Source organism: Arthrobotrys flagrans (genome assembly GCF_004000055.1).
Source record: "Arthrobotrys flagrans strain CBS H-5679 chromosome Unknown unitig_1, whole genome shotgun sequence".
Classification (NCBI taxonomy): domain Eukaryota; kingdom Fungi; phylum Ascomycota; class Orbiliomycetes; order Orbiliales; family Orbiliaceae; genus Arthrobotrys; species Arthrobotrys flagrans.
In genome coordinates, this window is record NW_027137556.1 from 1,148,959 (window position 1) to 1,168,475 (window position 19,517).

General features: G+C 44.4%; 6 protein-coding genes across 6 annotated transcripts; 2 read left to right on the forward strand and 4 right to left on the reverse strand.

Annotated features, from left to right (window-relative positions):
- Positions 1-105: 105 nt before the first annotated feature.
- DFL_008342 (uncharacterized protein) lies at positions 106-1,212 on the reverse strand (the record flags this gene model as incomplete). The annotated part of the gene is made up of 2 exons (XM_067638062.1): positions 106-737; positions 912-1,212. 2 exons carry the CDS (start codon positions 1,210-1,212, stop codon positions 106-108), a joined length of 933 nt encoding a protein of 310 aa, XP_067485989.1.
- Positions 1,213-3,680: 2,468 nt separating this feature from the next.
- On the reverse strand, positions 3,681-5,212 carry DFL_008343 (uncharacterized protein; the record flags this gene model as incomplete). Its single annotated transcript, XM_067638063.1, has 3 exons — positions 3,681-4,407; positions 4,480-4,915; positions 4,981-5,212. The coding sequence occupies 3 exons, from the start codon at positions 5,210-5,212 to the stop codon at positions 3,681-3,683; spliced, it is 1,395 nt and encodes a 464-aa protein (XP_067485990.1).
- Positions 5,213-10,249: 5,037 nt separating this feature from the next.
- DFL_008344 (uncharacterized protein) lies at positions 10,250-11,694 on the forward strand (the record flags this gene model as incomplete). Its single annotated transcript, XM_067638064.1, has 3 exons — positions 10,250-10,361; positions 10,444-10,519; positions 10,584-11,694. The coding sequence occupies 3 exons, from the start codon at positions 10,250-10,252 to the stop codon at positions 11,692-11,694; spliced, it is 1,299 nt and encodes a 432-aa protein (XP_067485991.1).
- A 604-nt stretch (positions 11,695-12,298) lies between these two features.
- On the reverse strand, positions 12,299-12,888 carry DFL_008345 (uncharacterized protein; the record flags this gene model as incomplete). The annotated part of the gene is made up of 3 exons (XM_067638065.1): positions 12,299-12,403; positions 12,500-12,734; positions 12,845-12,888. The coding sequence occupies 3 exons, from the start codon at positions 12,886-12,888 to the stop codon at positions 12,299-12,301; spliced, it is 384 nt and encodes a 127-aa protein (XP_067485992.1).
- A 2,691-nt stretch (positions 12,889-15,579) lies between these two features.
- Positions 15,580-16,171, reverse strand: DFL_008346 (uncharacterized protein; the record flags this gene model as incomplete). Its single annotated transcript, XM_067638066.1, has 5 exons — positions 15,580-15,785; positions 15,855-15,941; positions 16,003-16,028; positions 16,099-16,112; positions 16,163-16,171. 5 exons carry the CDS (start codon positions 16,169-16,171, stop codon positions 15,580-15,582), a joined length of 342 nt encoding a protein of 113 aa, XP_067485993.1.
- A 292-nt stretch (positions 16,172-16,463) lies between these two features.
- DFL_008347 (uncharacterized protein) lies at positions 16,464-19,308 on the forward strand (the record flags this gene model as incomplete). Its single annotated transcript, XM_067638067.1, has 6 exons — positions 16,464-16,491; positions 16,581-16,700; positions 16,774-17,063; positions 17,120-17,877; positions 17,932-18,450; positions 18,510-19,308. The coding sequence occupies 6 exons, from the start codon at positions 16,464-16,466 to the stop codon at positions 19,306-19,308; spliced, it is 2,514 nt and encodes an 837-aa protein (XP_067485994.1).
- Positions 19,309-19,517: the final 209 nt, after the last annotated feature.

Here is a 19,517-nt window from a genome sequence, read left to right on the forward strand (position 1 = left end):
TATTTGTGCTGCGCAGTAATTCCAGCACTTAAGCTGGATTAACTCTTTAACTAGTGCTATATATCTAGGTCTATGGACAGGAATTGTAAAAATCATATTATATATTCATGTTCTAGTTGTTGAATAATTGTTGCGAACGATGCCTCCAACTTCGTTCCCAAACCCGATACCCGGGTCATTTCCTCCGCCAGGATATTCGTTGCCACCATATTCTTTGTCAAATGCGGAATGAGGTACCACGGGAACTGGTGGGTATATTCGTCTAGTCCCTAATCTGTAAGCAAGAAAGAGGGCCAATAATAATACAGGGACTCCGACGCCCACAGCTATGCCTGCGATCGCTGGAGTCCCTAAACCTTTGCTCCCAGTCGTAGGAGGGTCTAGCGGAGAATCTGGGTTACTAGTTGGCGAGCTGCTCTCGGTACTCAACGGTCTATCAACGTCATCCGTCGGTATAGCAGTGTCGGTGCTCTGGCCTGGCGTAGTGGTTGTGTGAGTTGATGAATGTTGTTCTACGGTCGTCAACGAATCGCTCGATTCTGAAGGTTCCCCAGACCCCGTCGTCGGTAGCCTCGAAGATGGGGATAAAGTCGGTGAGGGAGTGGGTGATGGGGAGGGACTAAGAGTTTGGGAAACTCCAGGGCTATCCGATGTCTGTACTGCAGCCGAAAGATCGAGGCTGGGACATGTGTATGCAGATCTGCACTCTGCTTGGTTCTCTGAGTTGCTGGAGTTCCCTACATAAATGCTACAGTTCAGATGATTTTCCCGGCTAGGTTTATGTTACAGGAAATCAAAGTAACTAGAATAATGGCAATTGCAAATGATTTAGGACATGTCGACGAATAAATTACAACATTGCAATATTGCTGGTATACGGTAGACGAAGAATGGATATCATTTAAACCTACCTGCAACACACTGTCTGATATATTCCTCACATATAAAGTACGCCAACGAGCCTTTATACAGCTCGTAGTCCGGCTGCAGAAAAGTCCCATCGCACTGGCATTCTACCACGAAATTTGAAAGGATGCATGTATTGAGCCTAGTGCTGCCCCCGCATAACGTTGAACAGACGTTTTCTTGGCTAGTGCACCATCCATCGCGGATTATTGGTGAAACAGAATGAGGATCTATCGTCTGAGCGGCTGAAAGTCTGGCTTGGCCCGCAATGCAAGCTTCGAATGCGACGAGGACTTGGAGGAACATTCCGAAATGTTTTGCGCAGCCGAGGCTTCTAGGCTCGAAGTCTCCTTGAAAAACGATGGGCCATTAGAGACGCTCGCCTCATTTGGTGTGGTTTAGGATCAGGAAGTCCATCGATTCACCACGATGTGTTTTTCGTTCAGCCCAAACAGAACTAAGCTGAGGCTGTTGACATCATGTGGGTCAGAAATCGCCACATGGCTTGGCGTCGCACTGCTGTATATCCGGTTCAACGTTCTTTCAAGCACCATTGTTTGAAGATAAATACACTATTATAAAATAATAATCCCTGAAAATTTAAAAGGAAGACATAGGATTAAAAATTACTCGAATAACTAATATGTAATTGTAAAACAGCTTAAATTAATCCTAGTATCTCCAGAATTCGAAGCGCCGCAACCATAAGAAATGTTTCAGCACTTTCAACGAAGGTAAATCCTGTATAATATCTATCACTTGCCCAAGGCAATAGCTCTGAGAAAGATTAATTTATCGATATAACCTGTGATATACAAGTTGTTGAACAATGATTTATAAATACAAAAGCCACAGGAAATGAGCTAAATTCTAGTAACATGTTAGCTACTAAAAAAAAGTCCAAGTACAAGAGAAACAATATTGAAAGTTGCACTCTGATGTTAAAATCCTAATATGTGATATACTCATAAAAGAAAGATTTTGAATAGAAATTCTCCAATACCTTTGTTACTTGACACAGAAGCTGACCTCTTAGTATTTACTATATCTGTAGCCCCACCCCTTGGCCTGAAAGGATTGTGAAGTTATACCCGGAGAGCCCATTGGTTGGACTTGACGGTTATAATCTGCAGTGCAAATGAAGTTGACACTGCATTGGGGATTGCCGGATATGTTCCCGAGCCGCCACCGCTAGTCCTGGCTGGTGTATAACTGGAACTTGACCCCGAGCTGTGGCCGTGATGAGAGCTATGGCCATGATGACTGTGTCCATGGCCATGGCTGTGGCTACTATGCCCGTGGCTAGATCCATGGCTTTTATGTCCATGACTAGATCCATAGCTTTTTTTGTGTCTGTGGCTAGATCCGTGGCTCTTGTGTCCATGGCTGGATCTATGATGTTTATGACTTGAACTACTACTGGAGCCGTGATTAAACCCATGGCCGGTCCCATTTCCGTTGGATGTTTGTGGGTACCATTAGACTTCTTGTAGTTTTTGGAAGTTGTACCTTTAGAAGTTTTCTTGCCGCCCGACGTCGTGTTCTTCTTGTCGCAAAGTCCCCAGTACCTGGAGATTGCCAATCATATGGGCCATATGGGTTGTAGCCCCATTCCGGATACCAGCCGCCCATGTTGACGATTTCTTAAATAACTATGAAGCATTGGAAAAGAAAGGTTCCTGTACCCGCTTTGTGAGCTTCTGGAACGATAGTATGAGAAAAGGCATTCGTTCTTAAATTTTGTAAGCGATGTTAATATTATAGTGTGATTCTGGTTTGATATGAGGGAATGGAGAACTGTTCGGATTGAACATTGGATGGTTTATCGACGGTTCTAACATGATTAAGATCTGAAGTAACCTTTCTCTTTATTAATTGAATAAGTCTATAAGGTCATGTTGCCACCGGAGTAAAATGTACATGTAACTTTCAACACAGCCCTCCCCATCGACTCGGAGCTGCGCGTCGCCTCCCCACACAACTGTCTCGAATCTTCAAACGGCGCGGCTTCAAGCGGATCTACCGTGGGATTGATGAAGAATATGCATATAAAACATTAGTCTCCGAAATTTCAATCTTGGGAAATAAGGACATCCGTGGTCATCCTAATATCGTCAAATTGGCGGGTATCTCCTAGGACATCATATCAGCTTTAGAATCTATCTGGCCAACCCTAGTTTTTCGGAAGTCAGACCACGGAGAATTGAAGCATTTCATGAGGTTTGGGACAGGGACTTCTATCGATTTCGCGACAAAAATGAAGCTCTGCGACGATATTGCAGTTGGTATTACAGCCTTGCACGACATAAATATTGTGAATGGGACATGCTGATACCAACTGGTGCTTGGCTGTAGCGAATTATGAGATATTGAAAGGGAAAGGTTGATTGTTGAGTTATGAGCATGCCGATACAATTGATGTAGGGGAAATATTAGAGAAGACTTAGTCTCGATAGAACCCATAAACGTTGACAGTTTTTCATGACTCAAAGTGCAAGAATCGATGTTCTTCGAGGGCAAGGGCAAGGTCTTGAAAACAGCGAGCAATGTATCCATAAGACAGTCTTTGAACGCCCTTTTGTCAAATATCTTATCGATATCGTACCCTTCCTCTAAAATCTAGGCTCTGAATTTCTGGCCTGAGACGAAGATATGGAATTGGTATTTCCAAATTAGATCAAATATTGCAAATATATCATTTCCCAAGAATGTTCCAGAAACCCCACTCGAATCAGTAGTAGAACGACATTACAGAGTATGTACTTCCCAAATATTCATTGCGATTTCGCCTTTCCTTCGAATATGCTCTTTGCAATTTCATCCCACTCACCCTCCCATCGCCTTTCAACCTCTTTCACAGCTCCTTCCTTCAAAATTTCTAATTCATTGCTGTCCCCAAATAATCTCACAAGTATCTCTCCGAGCTCTTCCCCTTTCGTCTGTCCTGGGTTTACGCCGGCCTCAAACACAACACCATTAACACCATCCTTGACCAACTCACCTATGGCCTCGAATTTGACGGCGGCAACTGGTATGCCGACACCGAACATATCCACAACCTTCATGGGTAGGTCCACACCCGAAGAGGATGTATGCAAGCATACGCCTAAATCTGCGCTTGCAAGGAGTTTTGGATATTCCTCAGCTGGTAGGAACTCTGTCCGAATGGTAACGCACGACTTCGACTCGTTCAATTCGTTTATTAATGGTTCGTAGTGTTTTAATAAAGGCCCCTTTCCAGTGATAACCGCAAGGATATTAGGCAATTTTGCTGATGAAGGGGATTTGTTCGCGGTGGTGGTGTAGTATTGGAGGGCAGCAAAGAGGATAGAAAAATCTTCATCAGGAGTCCAGGATGTTGATGAAATAAGTAGCTTTGTATTATCAAACGGTACATTTTGTGCTGTTAGACGATGAGTAGAGAGGAAAGCGTCACGTTGTTTTTGGTCAAGTGGCTGGAAGATAGTTGGGGGGCGGTCGTGGAGGGAGAGAATTGGCTTGCTATGCAATACACAGTGGTAAGATACATAGAACTAAAACTTTAAAAATGGGAACTCTAAGGAATTAACATACGTGATACCCCAGTCTTCTCGCAGCACTTTTCTCATTTTGTCTGTAACTGTAAAATTGGCGTACGCTGAATTTCCGAATTTTGTTTCATACCATTTCGATATTTTGACGAGTGGATGGTCATCTCCTAATTTTAGCGCCAGAATCGAATATCCAAAGTTATGCCAGTCAATTACCAGCCGCGAATTCCGAACAAATGCAGTGATACGAGCGACGATAAGCGTTGGTATTGAAGGCGGGTTCTGGACTAGTATATAAGATGGTGGACGGATGATATAGAAAAGAAGATAAAATAAAGCCGAAAGTTGAAAAAGAACTTTGAATGGAGAGATTATTGGGAATAGAGCTTTTGAGGATGTACCGAGCACAGGTGGTGGGGGCGGGAGGGGAATTATTCTAATGTTGGAAGACGATAAAATTTCTGGGCGAGGCGTAGACTCTAAATATGGTATTAGCGTCAATTGAAAACCCATATGTATCCTAAGAAATCAGAATCTTACTGACCGTCGTATCCGATTAAATCCACGGCCCAGCCGTTACTCGCAAGTGATAAGGCATGGTACTGCATGCGAGGACTTCGGCCAATATCACCAAGAACCAAGACAGCAACCCGACCCTTCTTGTCTTTCTCCTGGGTATGTGAAGGCGTGTATCGTGACGGAAGACATAATATAGCTGCAGTTAGGATTAAAGATATCAGAGTTATTAGTGGGAGAAGCGTGTCTACGGAGCCCATGATTGTGGTATCCCGGTTCGGTGACGTTGAGTGGGGGCGGGGTCTTAAACTACTGGAGGCTAAACAGCTAATAAAGGCCGCATGCTGGAGATAAGAGTCAAGACCTCGATAAAAGTTCGGTCTTTCGAAATAATGACGCGCCGTCCTCCGTTGAAGCAGACGGATAGTTGGAGTTGAAGTTGAAGTGGAGCTAAGGAAGGGAAAGGGAAGCCGCGTTGGATGTCGTGTGTCGTGGGTTATCAGCCACAGACGTGTTACACAAGCCACATAAGCCACACTTCTCTAAGCGAAAGTGCAACACACAACACATTCTGCAACAGGGCGTGTCTGAACATTGGCTTGGCAATACCAGCCTTTCTGTTATGTGAGGAGAAATACTGAGAAAAATCTGGATTTGAATGATTTAAAAGACCAGCTCAGGTCAAGTAGCCTAGAAGTAGTCTCGAGGCAACCTCAGAGTCAAACACTAACTAACACACTGATTACTTAAGTTGCTAACAAATGGTATCCTACACGCCGCTGCTAGCGCGCAACACAATATTTCACAGCTCAATCATGATTCTAGTCTCGCAACCAGAATTATTCATCTGATCAAGAACGCCGACTTCGCGAAAAAGCTGAGCCATTCGTTGGCAAAGTTTAAATGGGTTGGTGGCGCTTCAGCCCTGCAAGGGCTTCGGATCAGAATCCGATATAAACCAGTGGGATGTTTAAATAACAGCCAAATTTTATCTTTTATACACGTACGTAGTGTAGTGTCTGTCAAGCGCACAACCCGTTAACTAGGGATAACTCGAATCCAAACCAGGTATGAGCTTGACAGTTGGGATCGAAATCAGTATGCACAATTTAATCAACAAGAAAACCACTCAGCTTTAGCGTCAAAGTTTATTTCTTAGCATGCTCGTGTATGTGTAGTCCAATTTATATCCGCAGGGCCTTGGTGACAAACCTTCAAACTCGGCGGAGCCCTGCGCATGCTCACATGGCTGGCTATCAGTGGAATGATAGGCTTGTCAGCCGCTGGTAATTACTGAATCTAGCTGAGAAGAAGATGGTCTGACTAGGCTAAAATCTAGTGTGCAGGTTTAGTCCTAGAATATCGATTATATATATCCACGGGCCTAGATAGGGGCGGTTTGGCAAGCACATGTACAGGTACTTATAAAGAACCAGGTGCGTCAACTTGTTCCTACCAGCACGCGCAGTTCTCCACGATGATAGCCAAATACGTGTACTACCAAAACGATCGTGTGGCAAAAAAAAAAAAAAAAAAATTCAAACGACATGCTTCTTAGGTCTTTCGTCGTCGGATCGAGCCTTGTTGCTCTTGCATCAGCTAGATGTCTAGCTGATAATTGTCTGCGAGGTGTGAATACTCGTCCTCTGCGCAGCGCACCCTTTGGTGTGAATACGTTGGCTATATATTTATATATGCACATAGTCTATACGTATACAATTATATATTGTAGTTTCGCTAATATATTTGTCTCTACGATTAGCTGTCCGTGCGACTTCACGGCCCCCTTGGGCAACGACGGATCGCGCTTCGTTCTTTTCAATCCCCACTAGCGGTGAAGATAATCTAAGTGACATAACAAAGATGCTAATACTTTGGTGTAATACTTATACGGAAACATTGGGTTTCTCTGAAACATCTTTTTCTACGACTTTTATCACCAAGACGACCACTATTGAGCTTACAGCTACAACATCCATCGACACAACCACCACTACCACTCTTAACACAGCCCCTACCACAACTCTGACGGTCCAGGTTCCTTTGAGAAAGCGAGGCGAAGAAGCTCGAAGTATACCCGCATATGCGTCGCCGTGTTCTGGCGCCGTTAGGTTTTCAAGCGCCTGCCTATGCATTAGAATTGCGCCACCCACAAAGACCCTATCAACGACGGTCATCATTTCGACGACTTTATCCTTCTCAACCGCTCAAACCAGTATCGAAACTTCGACCAGTCATACTACAGTCTCCACTAAAACCCAAACAAATGTAGACATTGTAACAAACATCGTTGGCGGTGTGGCTACACAGACGATCAAACCATTCCAAATCGAGGTCACATTCCCTGGCAATTCAGTCAAGTACCTTAAACCTTTTGTGCGGTTCCCTTCCAATAACCCAGTTATATACACCGGGTTTGCAGATACTAGAGTCAATGCCCCATGCTGATATCTTGATGGTACTACCGCCGGAAGCCTTGCCGGTGATGTCCTGGATTGCCAAGAGGCCCTACATGGTCTTGAATATGGGCTCGTAATCATGACGGCGGTATTTGTGTCTGTTCAATCGACGGTAGGCGCAAATTGTCATGTACAGGGTCGGGTAATAGCATTTTTGTGGCATGGGACTAACGCCTATCAATTGCTGCGACGACAGATTCAGTGTGGGAAAGCTTTCAGTTTGTCACTCTCAAAGCAATCCAGTAGAATTGTAATCTTGTAATTCGTCGTTGACCAAACGGCTACTTCGCTTCACTTCGCTTGGTTTTCTATGGCGAAGGCACTAGTATAATTTATGTTAGCTTGATACCTCGACCTTTATATAATATATTAAAATATCTACCTAGAGTTCACTCGCCCGATCAAACGGGTTAAGACGTCTTAATAAAATTCACAATGCGATCAGCCATGGTTACCGTGCCACAGTTATTGCTGATCGGATCAGAAACGGTCAATCTGTAAATATCTCATAGCCGGTGGACGCCAGGACCGGATCCCTAGTCGATTAACAGATAATGCTGGTTCGTCCACCCCGTTCATAAATAATTTGCGTACTGCTTCGAGGTTAATTAACAATCTATATACATACTTATCCATAAACCAGAAATTGAGCAACTGGTTCCCAACCTTGACGCTTACGCATGCGAACTTCGACCAACCACCTCGTGGCTAGATACAACGGAATATTCCGGCATCTATATGCACCCCACTGTAGTCAGCAGTCTTTTACTACGCTACAGACGGATTCTGTCTCTCATCTTGCGCAGCTGCCGTTTTACCCGAAAATATGCAATTTGTGGCGCTTGTTAACAATATTTTATGTCGTTTATGTGTAACGTACATGTAAGTACGTCGCACGTTTCCCACCTTGTAATACAAACTATGCCGATTTAAACCCTTAGAATTCAGGGAGTTTACACTTCAAAAATTAGGATATCTAGGATGGGCCATGGGGCTCCCAATCGGGAGATTTTTGTCTAGGATGGATTTTTTGGTGTTTTCTTGACAAGCCGAAGTTTCTATATAGCTATGAGATGCTTCGTCTCTAGAAATGTATTTAAAACCACTATTTGTAAAATAGTCGAATTACCAAGTTTTTGGGTTCTCACATTCAAAGCAGCTTTTTATTTTCCCCTCTGAACGATCAAATGGGGCGGTGAAGCCAGAGGGTCGCCATTCGTTAACCAGGCCTCTTTTACGCTAGTACTATAGTGATCGCAATGTAAGACAGACATCCTGGTAGTATATAGGGTAGAGTTGGTTCCACAAAAATGCAACCCTTGAACCTTTAGGATGTTTCGGTAAATTAAGCTTATAACTTTCCGCTAATTCCTCCCCGTTTTGAATATGAGTGGCTCTACGGATCCATAGTTTTATAGATCGTCATATTAGTTTCTAACGTTTTTGAAGGAAAGATCATCGTATTATGATGTTAGACCCTAGACTGACTTAATTGACCAAGGTCTGACCTTGGCTGATTGGTCCAAGGCTCAGAAAACTTCAATACGGCCACGGGCATTTCAAGATTCGAGCTATGACCATTAATATTAGTATTCTCTGATATTCAAATTGTATTCCAAGCGTGTCACGCTTCGGCTAAGGCATTTGTCATGGGCTTCGACGTCGTCACTCAGTCTATCAACGCAATAGATTTAGAATATCTTTTTTAATAACCTCTAAATATTAGTATCTATATTATCAGCTGCCCTAATCAAGCCTATTTTGAGAAAGATTACTCAAAAATATGCATATTTGTATATATTATAGTCATAGTACCCACATTAGTCTGAGAAAATCGATCGCCATGACGCATGATCTTTAACAAAAAAAAAAAAAAAAACACTAGCTGATTGAATCCACCAGAGAAAAGAGGATAAAGGGGAACCAGTATGCCGATTATCGATTCGAAGCGAAACGGGACGGTACGGGGAGCTCTAGAGTGATTTTCATGGAAGATAACTGTATCAGGCATAGCAATTTCCATATTATAGCGGGACGAGTGCTCAATAAGTAATATCGTCGTTTAATCCAACAAAACTTTAACTCTTTGAGTGAGGCACAAGCACTTGGCTTTAACACCAGAGCAAGTTTAAAACATCATGTTCTCATTCCGACCCGCGGAAAACTGGTGCTTTGGCTTGATGCATCAACTGTATCCTGCATTGGTATGGCTGGGTGGCGTTTGCTTAGTGGGGCCTTTCGTCAGCGCCATGAAGACTGTCCCGTAAAGGTTGGTGGGGGCATTTGTTGATTCCAAAATACCACAATTCGCATGTGCTGTATGCTAGAAAATATTTAAAATTATAGGCCGATGGGTCAGAGTTTTGGTGGCTTACCAAATATCATTAAGCAGATCCGGGTATCCCTTATCAGGATGCTAAGCCATGGAGCGAAATGCATGCACAGGATGTAGTCTCGACTTGGCTTAAAGCACAATAATTGATCATCATACATGAGATACTTCTAATGTCTGGGCTATTATGCACCAGTAGCAATACGTTGATACTTTCCTCAAAAAAGAGCATTTATGGAGATAATAGTGCAGGAACAGATAGAATCGCTCACAGACGCCTAGGTTAATGCTCAAAACTTGAGGCATCAAAGGTATATATAAATACGTCGCCAGTTTTCCCAGTCTGTCTGATCGATTCAATATCTCACCAGGCAAATCTACTAGTATCTACTCATCAGCCTTAGGCTTGGGCTTAAAGTGGCCTATAGTACTATAGTTTGCATAACCTGTTCTGTACCGTTATATTAATTCTAATACTAGTATTAATATCATCGTCAAATTTCGAGATGAGGTACTCGTCGATTATCCTTGCTGCAGGTCTAGGCCTTGCCACGTCTGTCAGGGCTCAGGTCGAAACATCGCGAATTCCGGGCTGCCTTGACGATAACTGCCTTCGAGGTAATATTATTCCTCCCCTGATTGTATATGAATTTACAACGTCAAGGTGTTCATAACTAATATTTATTTTCGATCGATATAGCCCTTAAAAATACCCAGCGTCCCGGTCTCCAGGATTGTATTTCCTTCTCATCAGCTGTCTTGATTGACAACCCTGTGTGAGTTTATATATATATCCGAATATCTCAATAAAAGTGTATGAGGTTCTGATGATACCAATAGTACTGAGACTGTAACTTCGACGACTACTGAAGTGACCGCGACCATTACTCCAGGTGTCGGCCAAGAGAAGCGTGATTTTGTCTATTTCAACCGTCGGGATGTAGTCCTCCCAAGTTACGCACCTGAGAGATGCACAGGGGACGTTAGCTCTCGGTACTGGAGCGCCTGCTCCTGTATCATACGGTCTTCATCTCGCGCCGGGGTTACGACGGTTGATATCCCAACTGTTACCGTTACGGCAACTAGTTGGTCGATTATTCCAGCTACTGCCACGGCTCTTGCCCTCGATGATCCCCCCTTCAAAATATCCTTCGCGAACAATGATGGTATCGACCAATATTTATCTATTGAACCAGAGGAATCAGACCTGCTTCCATCGCAAGGCCAAGGAGCCATCTTTACACCGAACTCTGAGGACGCGGCAGAGCTTAAGGTGGTTGCTGGGGGAAATCTCGCTGAGGTTAACAGTGAGAAAATACTCCTCTGTGCCACGGCCGGCACTCCACAAGCTTTCCTTTGCGGGTTCTTTGGTGCTGATCTCATACCTTTGTCTGGTTTCGAGCCAATGAAGTGCGCCCGTACTGGGATTAGTGAACTACTATGCGGCATCCCAGATAGGAATTTCCCTGTATGGGCTATTTTTAACAGTGGGGAGACCCGTCGATCGCGACGCAGGCTTTGGAGGCGGGAAGACGCCAAAACCCACCTTGGCCTTATTGAAAGTGCAGAGGAATTGGATAAATTTACTGACGAGGGTATAAGCATTGGTGAAGCGCGTTTAAACAATATTGATGCTGCCAATCCTCCGAGTAACTCTACTACAACCTCGGGCGGATTTGTTAGTACTGCCACGACTACATCTCAGTCTGAGACTGCCACAACGGCCTCTGAGCCCGAGACCACTACGACGACGCCTCAATTTGAGACCACTACGACAGTGCCGCAATCCGTGAGTAGTACGACAGAGTCTGAGGAGCCCGAGGCCACTACTACAGCTCCCCAAACTACGACTTCTACTACGGAGCCTGAGGAGCCCGAGACCACTGCCACAGCTCCCCAAACCGCGACCACTACTATTGACGTGTTTGAGCCCGGGACTGCCGCGACGTAGTCTGAATTTGTGATTACTGCAGCCTTATTTAATATAGTTAGTTTAATTCCCTGTACCACAGACACGATGTTTATGTAGTAGGTTGTCTAAGATAGATAACCAGATATTCCGAATTTAATTAAATTTAAATACCGCAGCTAAAGCCATTTCAGAAACTTCAATGTAAGTTTATGCCTACCGTAGTGGCCGAAAGTTACGGGTTTAGGGAGAATATATATCAAAAACACAGACATATTGGTGGCTAGATTTAGAATTATAAGTCTTAATTTGCCAAAAGTTTGTCATAGCCGTATGTAAACTTTTATTATGGATTTTAACTTTTGTATGCGAAATAAATGGCCTGATATAATCTTACACTGCCAGTTGAAAAATAGACCATGGAAAACAACATAAATTAATACGGGGTTGATCATGAATCCATGGTATTTTGATGCTACAAGTACTAGAGGAAAAAATAGTGATTTCCTAGGACCCTTGGACCCTCGTTCTTGTAAAACTAATCCGAGTTCCCGAATTCGCCGCTCTATGTTACAGGACTTCTTGGAAGTGGTAATTAACGTGCCAAGGAATATTTATCTCAGTCTTTTCAGGGGGTTGAGTTCCTCTATTCTTCTTCTTCCTCTTCTTCCGCCGCTACGTTCTTTGCCGCCGGTTGGGAACAGTATGGTAGGTCTACAACTGTGCTCTGCCCGTAAACCACCCTAACGGGCTATGCGTCGTAAGGGGTAGTAACCGTTAGCGAAAGTTTTATAGGCGTACAGCTTAACTACTGTTATACTGGTATTAGGAAAATGATCAGACTTACTTTTCCAATCGTGATTGTCTTAACCGCAACATTGCAGGTAGACTTCCTACCACAGCTAATTGCAGTTGGCTTGGACCCTACTTTCTTGAACACTGTTTTTGTAGCTACTTTGCCAGTCCTACCGTAAGACTCTGTAATTGTGTATGTAAATGTACACTTTGCTGCGGCTCGTCGAGCGAGAGCACCAGGAGCGCTCGGAATATCGGCATCAGGGATGCGTAAAGCTAATGTAGTACTTAAGGGACGGGAAGGTCAGCACACTTCCGGTTTGAAAGATTAATAGCGGTGATATTATAGCTATATTCTTGGATTTTGAATCGTGGTGGACTAGTGGGTTTAGCTAACCTGGCCAAGCCGATGGCGGCTGTTAATGTTACTAGTAATTGCATCTTGGTATGTGAAATGACGTCTGTAAGATATCAAAATTTATTGGCAGTGGATCCCGTCTAGGTTTGACGTCGAAGATCAATACGAAAAGGAGCGACGGAGGTTAGGAACAACAGCGAACGACGGCACAATTTCAAAAACTAGAAGAGATGCACAACAAGGATAACAGAGCTGCCGGTTCTAAAGGGGAACTCGGCAAAAGGTGGAGTGTCTTATATATGACTGAGTTTCTTGGACAAAGCAAAAATTGTTTCTACACGGGTTCAAGTATTCACATACGGACTAGAAACGACATTGAAATAGGTTAATTAAGTCCGATTTGGTGTGTCCTGTTATGATTGCATAGGACTTCCTGGGACTGTTTTCATAAATGAGGACCATAATGGGCTGACTGGCCTCTTATGGCGGAGATGTCAAGTTTAGTGTTGAAATTGTTGTATGTTAGAAGAACAAATATTAAGGCACCATTGTGGCCGGCCGATGCGATTTCAACAACAAGGTAGGAAAGAGTTATCTCGGACCCCTTAATAGACGGCTAGGACAGCTATAAAGAGGGATCTGTCTCGGGTTTGGATTGATCTTCGAGCAAATACTTGCGGTGAAAATCCTTGGCACGACTGGGCAACGCATACAGCGGCAAGATACGTCGTGAATGCATCGAAGCTAGAGGGATTGCTAATGATCCAGTTGTACATGTTAACTTGAAACAACTTGTTCACACGAGGAGCCACAGACATGTAGATGCCGAAGAAGGTCGTTCTCAACGCCACTATTTGTGGCAGTGATACGATTGCACAAAGTGGCTGTTTGACAGACGCGTTCAGCTTGGATTTGAAACGCACAGGTACTGCATCGCATTCGGATATGCGCATGTGCCATTTGCCATGAGGGGTCCCTTAATCTCTAACTTTCCAACTCCGATCCGACGAATGGGATATATCCAGATATCTGTGATTACTTAATGCTTCAAAGCAGAAAAGAATATCTAACCAATCATAATCTAGCAGTTTGTCAGCCTTTGGTTTATCAAAGCTATAGCTACCTGACTCAGGTCTGAGACCTTCAAGTGAACGTATGATAACATGTCAAGATCATGTTCATGCTGCATGTTTGGGCACAATCACAGGTGACTTTGTTTGGCAGGTATTCCCACCGTAGATCCTTTTCAACACGCAAAAAATTATTCCTGATTGTGGCCTGATCCTTCTCAACTGCCCAAGGATAGCCCGGAAAAGGAAAAAAAAAAGCCACCATTGATCACTAAATACCTAAACCCTAGGTTTTGACAGCCAACTTGCTGAGAAATCTACCTAAATGAAAGCTCGCCAAATGGAGCCAAAATTATGTGATCGATTGGTACGCTCAGGTGACAGGGGTCGTGAAAGATATGATGTACGGCTAAGTATATTACAAATGCCAGTGGATTGCAAAAAGGGAACTTCGAATTCAGTAGAAAACTCTGGTTAATAGTGAAAGATGCAAGCTAAACTGAACCCTAGTTAGTATTCTGTCTGACAGGCTAACAATCCGCTGAGAAGAGCGTTAGTTTTCTTGAGAAGTGGTCACTCGCAGTCATTCGTTAATGGCCTGAGTGGTCTAGTGCTGGATACAAGGGTCCCAATTTAAGCATGAATGGCGTGCATATGGGCTTGCGAAAGCGATAACTGGATATATAAGACGTCGAAGGCCGCCCTTTTTTTTTTCTAAATCACCAGCTCTCCTCGGTTTTATTTGTAGATTTATTTATTATTTTTTTTTTTTGGAATCTCCACTTTGGCCGGTTGTAAATACCAAAAGTCTTCGATTTGAACCAAACATCTCCACTCCGTATTTTTATCCTCTACTCCCTCTCTCGAAATCCCAAGAGCTTGCGCAAACTTCGGTATCAAGCATATCGGTTTCAAATTATCCACGACTTCTGTCTGTCCTTATACCATACAAAATTCACGATTCTACGACGATTTCTTATCTGACGGAATAAAATCTATTGCGACGTCGCCTTCCCTTACAAATACCTCCCTCCATACTCTTCGGATTTCTGTCAGATATTCAGTGCTAGTTCACTAGAAAACACCACAACTAAATACAACATGGTTGCCGCACATTTTGTTCGCCAATTCTCACAATATGCCACACATGGCTACCGACCGGCTGCGAGATTATCCACCTCCACAATAATAATGTACGGTTATCTCCTGGGTGGGTTAACTGTACCGTTCGTGGCTCCTGCTGTTGCGGGAAGGAGCGATGCGCCGGAATCAGGGAGCACTTTGGGGGATTTTGCCGGGCACTGCTGCTCAAGGTAGACGATGCGCGTTAAAAATATCAAATTTGGAGGGTTCATATGATCATTACCGACCGCATTCCATTCTTCATCTTCTTTTTCCTTAGGGTGCTTGGATTTTAATACAGCTTGTTGGTTTTGGATCCATTCATTGGCGTCTATGGCGTGGGTTTTCCTGTCTAATTAGAGCAATTTAGGTTATACATATTTAATATGATTCATTGAGGAATATATTTTTATGGCTGAGTAAGATCAAGTAGCGTCAGTTCTCATAGATGTACAATCTTGTGCTGCCACTGAGTCTAAAGCGAACAAATAACGTCGCTGAATATCCAAACTACTCCCATTACCCTATTGCGTCTCGAGCCCAAACAAGCCAAGACCGCGATTCGGAATTTTATAGCCTAACTCAACTAAACCGGTCCCCTCTTCTTGCTTTATACGGCTGAGAAGCTTCAAATTTGCTTTTCAATGCCACTCTTTCTTCTTCGCTGTCCGGCGTGTGTCTCGTCGGTGCTGGTTCTTGTAATTCTGATAACTGGGCTGCAAGATGGTCGCGAGGGCTTTCAATTTGTGTAGAACCTGAACGGCCAATAGTTTCGAGCTCTTCGTTGCCTATAGGTATTGTCCCCGCTGGTCAGAGTATAGTAGGAAGAGTATGAGCTGCCGTTGGAGGATACTGACGTTTCTGAAGCATAATACGTTGCATATGTTTCTCTCGTCTGTCGGCGTCAATGGACTGTTTGGCGAAATAGTAGGCCGCCCCGCCGCCTATGTAATACCGTTAGTATAATCCGGACGAAGAAAGAAAAGGTATAGAGTGAATCCGTACCAACTACCAATGAGCCCCAGCCAATCCTATATACGAAGATCCCTTGTCAGTATTGAACCGTAGCCGGTGATCCGAATTTGTATTTGAATGGCATACCAGAAAGATTTTACCTAACCAACTGTTAACAACATGCCCGGGTAGACCGCTGGATTGAACTTACAGTATTCATTTTGAAGAGAGTGGCGATTGTGTCATGAAATGTGCATTTTTACAAGAGTGTGGAATATTGTCGGAGTTGGCCCGCAGAATCGGGCTGAAATTTAATTCACGGAAAAGGGTGCAGTGATGTCAGGCCACCATCGCACCAGCCACATAGTGCGGATCTGTGGCTGTGCGGATCCTGACCAATCGCTCTGTGGTTAAGCAATGGATCCTCCAAAACGCTAGTTAAAGCTTCCACCAAACGGCTCTCACCATCGCCATCGGCCTGCTCCAAGAACCTCAGGAACCTGCAAGCAACGATGGCGACCAAGCGTAAAGGCTCAATCAGTACGCATCTACCATGATCCGTCCAAGGCTTCTTCTTCTTTCCCTCAGGATCTATTGGGGCTAACCAAGCTACGTGACTTGCTATCTAGCCGAACTCGCAAAACCCGCGCCAGGGCCAAAACGAGCGAAGCCTGATGTCTCGAGTGACGAAGACGACGATGAACTCGACGAAGAAGTTCCAGATGAGGAGGAACAGGGTGCTATCACTCGTATGCAGCCTCTCACGCGATACCCGATATTTCAAGTTGATAGGTTGGGCCTGATGGTGTATGTCCTTCATAGGTGTCCTCGACAAGTTCTCTTTCGCTGGCGCTCGCGAACGTTCGGAGGTGCCGACAAGTGATGCAGTATCGCGTCTGTTCAAACGTGATGAATTGAGTTTCTTAAAGATGAAACCAGACCATGAGAGCCGGCCGATGTGGATTAATCCACGAAACGGAAAGATCATCTTGGAGAGCTTCTCGCCGTTAGCTCCCGCTGCCCAAGACTTTCTGACTGCTATCGCTGAACCGCTTTCGCGTCCCACTTATCTTCACGAATACCGGATTACACCACACTCGCTATATGCTGCCGTAAGCTAGCCTGGAGCTAAAGCGTGACCTGAATATGTTCTGATGGTGTTCCTTAGGTCTCCGTCGGGCTTGATCCTAAGGATATAGTTGCTGTCCTCGATCGCTTTTCCAAGATCCCTATTCCTGATGAAATCGTTCAATTTATCAATGGATGTACCGGATCTTACGGAAAGGTTAAGCTTGTCTTGAAGCATAACAGGTACTTTTTGGAATCATCAGATATGAAGATGCTTCAAATTCTACTACGAGACCAGGTCATCAGTGAACAGAGGGTATTTACGGATATAGGCGACGGGGATGGTATTACTAAGGAAAGCGCACCAAAAATGGGAGCATTGGTAATTCCAGGTACTAAGATTGCAGCTGGAGTTGCACAAGGACAACAAGTCGTGCAGCACAGTGGAGGAGAGGGCGAGGAGCAAAAACCGGAGAGTGCTGAAGAACTTTTTGCTGCCGTTACTGCGCTTAAAGAGGGCGAAGAAGACGATGATGATGAGGAAGCCGAGGCGGTTCATTCCTTCGAAGTCCGTGCCGAAGGTGTCGAAAAGGTACAGAAGCAATGCTTGACACTAGGATACCCTCTGCTCGAAGAGTATGACTTCAGAAACGACTCGCGAAATGCAAACCTTGATATGGATTTACGGCCACAGGCTCAAATTCGACACTATCAGGAGAAGAGTCTTAGTAAGATGTTTGGTAACGGAAGAGCGAAGAGTGGGATCATTGTCTTGCCCTGTGGCGCGGGTAAGACATTGGTGGGTATTACGGCAGCGTGTACAATCAAGAAGAGCGTGGTGGTTTTATGCACATCTTCGTAAGGCCCCAACCATCTGAGACATCGGTGTATCGAAGACTAAGGGTCGTCCAGTATGTCTGTCGTCCAGTGGAGAAATGAATTTTTGAAGTGGAGCACAATCAACCCCGATCAGATCGCCATCTTCACAGCTGAAAACAAAGAACGCTTCCGGGGAGATGCCGGTATTATCGTCACCACATACTCCATGGTCACTAACTCTCGGACACGTTCGCACGACTCTCAGAAGATGATGGACTTTTTGATGGGTAGAGAATGGGGACTTCTCCTCCTCGACGAGGTGCACGTCGTTCCCGCAAACATTTTCAGAAAAGTCATTCATTCCATTGCAACTCACGCCAAACTCGGACTTACAGCGACGCTACTTCGTGAAGATGACAAGATCCAGGATCTGAACTTTTTGATCGGGCCAAAGCTTTACGAAGCAAATTGGATGGAACTCTCGGAACAAGGTCATATTGCAAGAGTTCAGTGTGCTGAAGTTTGGTGCCCAATGACGACAGAGTTTTATCAAGAATACCTCAACGAGACTCCGAGAAAACGTGCCTTGTTCTACATCATGAACCCTCGAAAGTATGTTTATCCTTCGCCCTACCGCTTCCGCACACCGCCGTGCTAATGAAGAAATATAGGTTTCAGGCTTGCCAATTCCTCATTGACTACCATGAAAAACGTGGCGACAAGGTCATCGTGTTTTCCGACAACGTTTTTGCACTTGCGGCTTATGCACGCAAACTCAACAAGCCCTATATTTATGGTGGTACTCCACAACAAGAGCGTCTCAAGATTCTTCAAAATTTCCAACGTAACGAACTCATCAACACAGTTTTCCTTTCGAAAATTGGAGACACTAGCCTTGATCTCCCCGAGGCAACGTGTTTGATTCAAGTTTCGTCACATTACGGTTCTCGAAGACAGGAGGCACAGCGTCTTGGTAGAATTCTAAGAGCTAAGAGAAGAAACGATGAAGGCTTCAATGCCTTTTTCTACTCTTTAGTGAGTAAGGATACTGCCGAGATGTACTACTCCTCCAAAAGACAGGCATTTTTGGTGGACCAAGGGTATGCGTTCAAGGTTATTACGCACCTTCAGGGAATAGAAAACCTCCCTGGCCTGGCATACGCCACACCAGCGGAGAGAAGGGAGTTACTTCAATCCGTACTCTTGGAAAACAGTCAGAATGCCGACGTCAATTCTATTGAAAAGGAGAGCGATGGCGGTTTCTTTGACCGCACTCGTGGAGACTATAAACGGTTTGGTCCGGTAGTCAAACGAAATAACGCCAAACTCTCTGGCCTCTCGGGTGGCGACACTATGGCGTACGTGGAGCAAAACGCCAGTGCGAATAAGAGAATGAAGGTTCCACCCGGCCAACAGAATAAGTTTATGAAGAAGCTGAAGAGTGACGCGGTTAAAAGAGCACGAGGATAGAAATCTCATGATCTGGATACTGCCGCTTTTAAGGAGGCTGTCGCGAAGATAGATGAGCGTGAAAGTAATAAAGTGCAAGGTGACAATAGAAGGAAAACCCTCAGTGAGAGAGGTTGGGGGGCGGGAAGGTAAGAAATCATGTTCAAAGCATTTCTGGAGTTCTGTGTTGCTAGACTGGGATGTATACTATTGTCGTTTTCTATAACTAT